The sequence below is a fragment of the Metopolophium dirhodum genome, chromosome 6 (genome assembly GCF_019925205.1).
Source record: "Metopolophium dirhodum isolate CAU chromosome 6, ASM1992520v1, whole genome shotgun sequence".
Taxonomy (NCBI): Eukaryota; Metazoa; Arthropoda; class Insecta; order Hemiptera; family Aphididae; genus Metopolophium; species Metopolophium dirhodum.
In genome coordinates, this window is record NC_083565.1 from 8,579,122 (window position 1) to 8,582,303 (window position 3,182).

Below are 3,182 nucleotides of genomic sequence, written 5' to 3' on the forward strand. Positions count from 1 at the left end.
TAAGTCTACAACAGTAGGTAACTGTTATTTTCACCATAAATATTTATGATTTTAACTGTTATTTTTTGAGAACAGTTTGTAACAGTTGCCGTAATTGATAACAAGTTGCCATCACTAACTTATTAAGTGTTGCACGTTGGCAATCAGAGTATCAGCTGATGACTTATAAAAGTAATACACTAAGGAAGACTGACAGTCTACAAAAATAATTTACATTTTTAATAATACGTCATAAGCTTCACGTTATACGTACAAATTATATTCCTATGTAAATAATAATTTAGTTATTTCTATCATGATTCTTTATTTCTGTGGTTGTTTTATGCTAAATAACGCAAATGTTCGAACCATAAATCAGAATGTAATGCTTATAACAGTTGTGGAAATTCAAAAATCGCAAAAAAGCACTGGTAAGTATATTTTTCACAATATTATACAACACTATTAAATAATTATAACTTATAATATATAATTTGTTAATAGTTACTTTTGGGAATTTAATCATTAACGCATTAAAAGAATACAACTTCAACTTAATATCAAAATTTTTAAAATGATGTAAGTATGATGAAAAAAAAAACACTTAATCTATTATTCATTTATTCATGATTTATTTCTATATATATTATGTAATTAAATTTTATTTTTTTTTAGAAATATTTATTGTTGAAGCGGACTCGGCCAAAAAGTTGGTGCTTGGTAGCGATTAGGTGTGCCTTTTTTATTGTCCTGCATTGGGCACCTTGGTGTATTCTATAACATAAAAAAAAAATGTTATGTCAAGTTAAATTAAGTTAATAGTTTAAATATTAGATACTTTATTTTTTTCGCCTTGCCAGTAAGTATGTCTGGCTTTAGCCTTTCTCACTAAATAGCGATCTTCCACGGACTGTTCTTTGAGCGAGATCTTTTTTAAGATCTCATTGAAGTCACTGTGCTTTGGGCACCACCATTCATCGCATTTCTAAACAAAAAAAATATTACTTTAATAATAAATAAAACTTATAAACAGAGTGATTTTTTATTATTGAACACTCATTATTTCAAAAAGTTTAAGTGGTTTTTTGTAGTAAATTATTACTTCAGAATAACTAATATGGCTAATGTCTGGATCAGAGTATGTAGCAGTATCTATTGTTAAACCTTCTACTTTTTCACATACTTCATCTACATTTGAGCTAGTAGCTTGCGTAAGAGCCTGTAATGATTGAAATACATATTATTATAAATTTAATTTTAGTTTTTTTAATTGTTGTTATTTATTATTGTTTACATTTAATTCACATTGGCTCACTGCAAATTTCTGTTTTAAATTTTCCTAAAAAAAACAATGACAGTATATTTTTTAATTTAAACGTGTGTATAATTATTAATTATGTACGATTAAAACTTACAATTTCTTCTTCCAAACTTAAATTTTTTGTTTTTAGTAATGTCTGTAAAGAAATGTGTTTAATAATTACAATTTTTTTTCTTTCTTTTTTTTTTTTTTTAATATACAGTTTAATAACTTACAACTTTTTCGGTCAGCCTTTTTTCCCTAACTTTCAATATAACCTAAATAATTAATGTAAATATTTTATGTTATTTGCTTTGTAATTATTATTATTATTTGTCTAATTTTATTATAATTGCTCATTTACTATCAATATTTTGTATATTTTATGTTTATACTTTAGTCTTTAATTTTAACTTTAGTAGAGAATATTGATTTTTAGTAACTTACAACTTCATCTGTGTCGGATTTGTTTTCTTTGTCTACTACATTCTGTTTTAAATTTTCCTAAAAAAAAATAATAAAACAGTATATTTTATAATTTAAACATGACATGTGTATTTCTGAAATTAAAACTTACAATTTCTTCTTCCAAAATTACATTTTTTGTTTGTAGTACTTTCTATAAAAAAATGTTGTGTTTAATAATTTAAAATTTTTTTGCTGTTTTTTTTTTTTAATATACATTTTAATAACTTACAACTTTTTCAGTCAGTCTTTTTTCCTTAACTTTCAATGTAACCTAAATAAGGAATGTAAATATATAATTTTAAGTTATTTGCTTTTATAATTATTATTATTATTTGTCTAATTTTATTATCAATATTTTGTATATTTAATGTTTAGACTTTTGTCTTTAATTTAAATCTTAGTAGAGAATATTGTTTTTTAATCACTTACAACTTCATCTGCGAGGGACTTATTTTCTGCGTCCAGTTGAACCACCTCCTTTGCATAATGATTGCTTTCATTTTTTTTTTCCACTAACATGTTTTGCAATGTGTGATATTGCTGTAAATAATTATGTAAAATATGTACCTATTCTGAATGTATTTTTAAAGTATAAAGTAAAGTATGCAAAATAAATGTATTCTCTACCTATAATTTAAGTGTTAATATTATTACATATTATATACCAGTGGTTTTCAACAAGCACACCTAGTGAATGCTCGTGGTACCCAGTTTTAAAATCACTATTATTGACGCAAGTAATCGATTTCCTCAAAGCTTTTTTGAAGTTGGTTTTTATAAAAATCTACTTCTGTTTCCGTGCCATTATCATTTTGATACTTAGTATACAACTCTCCAACATCTTCAAAGGTAGTACATAGTTAATTTTTCATCTTACATTTTTTGAAAATAAGTTAATTAAAAATTGGAAATGTCTGATTAATTTTTTTTAAAAATGTTAAATTTTCTATTTTAACAACCACATAATGCTACTTATGAGGAATTGTATTACAATTTAATAACATAACCTTGGAGTAGGCTGACTTAATATTTCCCTCTTCGTAAAAATTAACTTTACAATCTGGAAATAAAATAAAATAATTTAAAAAAATGTATTTATTTAATAATTCAAAATATTCATACATACACAATTAATTGAGTAGTTTGTTCAGAGACTATATTATATTACAGAAATATATTTGATTCCATAATAATTTACATAAATATCATAAATATTCATTTGTATACAATGTTTAAATAAAAATTGTAAACTATGCAGAATAACAGGTTTGACTAAAATAAAAAAAGTAAAAACATTAAAAAATAATTTCTTAGATAAAATTTAAAAACTTCTATTGATTTTTAACTGTTTAATTAGAAAAAAAACTTACCAAACAATTTGAAAATGAAGTTTCCAAGTTGGTATCCAATTATCATGCATTATATTAGTTTTAGG

The 3,182-nt window shown here is 23.6% G+C and overlaps 1 protein-coding gene and 1 long non-coding RNA gene across 3 annotated transcripts; one reads left to right on the plus strand and one right to left on the minus strand.

The window, feature by feature from the left end:
- Positions 1 to 283: 283 nt before the first annotated feature.
- LOC132947261 (uncharacterized) lies at positions 284 to 772 on the plus strand. Its single transcript, XR_009664866.1, has 3 exons — positions 284 to 410; positions 484 to 558; positions 655 to 772. It is a non-coding gene; the product is annotated as an uncharacterized LOC132947261 (long non-coding RNA).
- Positions 628 to 2,740, minus strand: LOC132947260 (uncharacterized). 2 transcript variants are annotated; one of them, XM_061017513.1, is made up of 11 exons: positions 2,375 to 2,740; positions 2,177 to 2,287; positions 1,977 to 2,018; positions 1,857 to 1,898; positions 1,727 to 1,783; positions 1,516 to 1,557; positions 1,395 to 1,436; positions 1,274 to 1,318; positions 1,082 to 1,198; positions 818 to 964; positions 628 to 753 (listed from the first exon to the last, which is right to left on the minus strand). In XM_061017513.1, exons 2-11 carry the CDS (start codon positions 2,264 to 2,266, stop codon positions 661 to 663), a joined length of 717 nt encoding a protein of 238 aa, XP_060873496.1. In that variant the 5' UTR covers positions 2,267 to 2,287; positions 2,375 to 2,740; the 3' UTR covers positions 628 to 660. The 2 variants fall into 2 exon arrangements, with proteins under 2 accessions (XP_060873496.1, XP_060873497.1); XM_061017514.1 differs by having other exon boundaries at positions 2,177 to 2,740.
- Positions 2,741 to 3,182: the final 442 nt, after the last annotated feature.

Coding starts and splice junctions, on each gene's coding strand:
- LOC132947260 (XM_061017513.1), bottom strand. CDS start 2,266: ATGTTAGTGGAAAAAAAAAATGAAAGCAATCATTATGCAAAGGAGGTG. Junction 1,558..1,726: donor AATCCGACACAGATGAAGTT/GTAAGTTACTAA, acceptor TTAATTATTTAG/GTTATATTGAAAGTTAGGGA. Junction 1,319..1,394: donor TAAGTTTGGAAGAAGAAATT/GTAAGTTTTAAT, acceptor TGTTTTTTTTAG/GAAAATTTAAAACAGAAATT.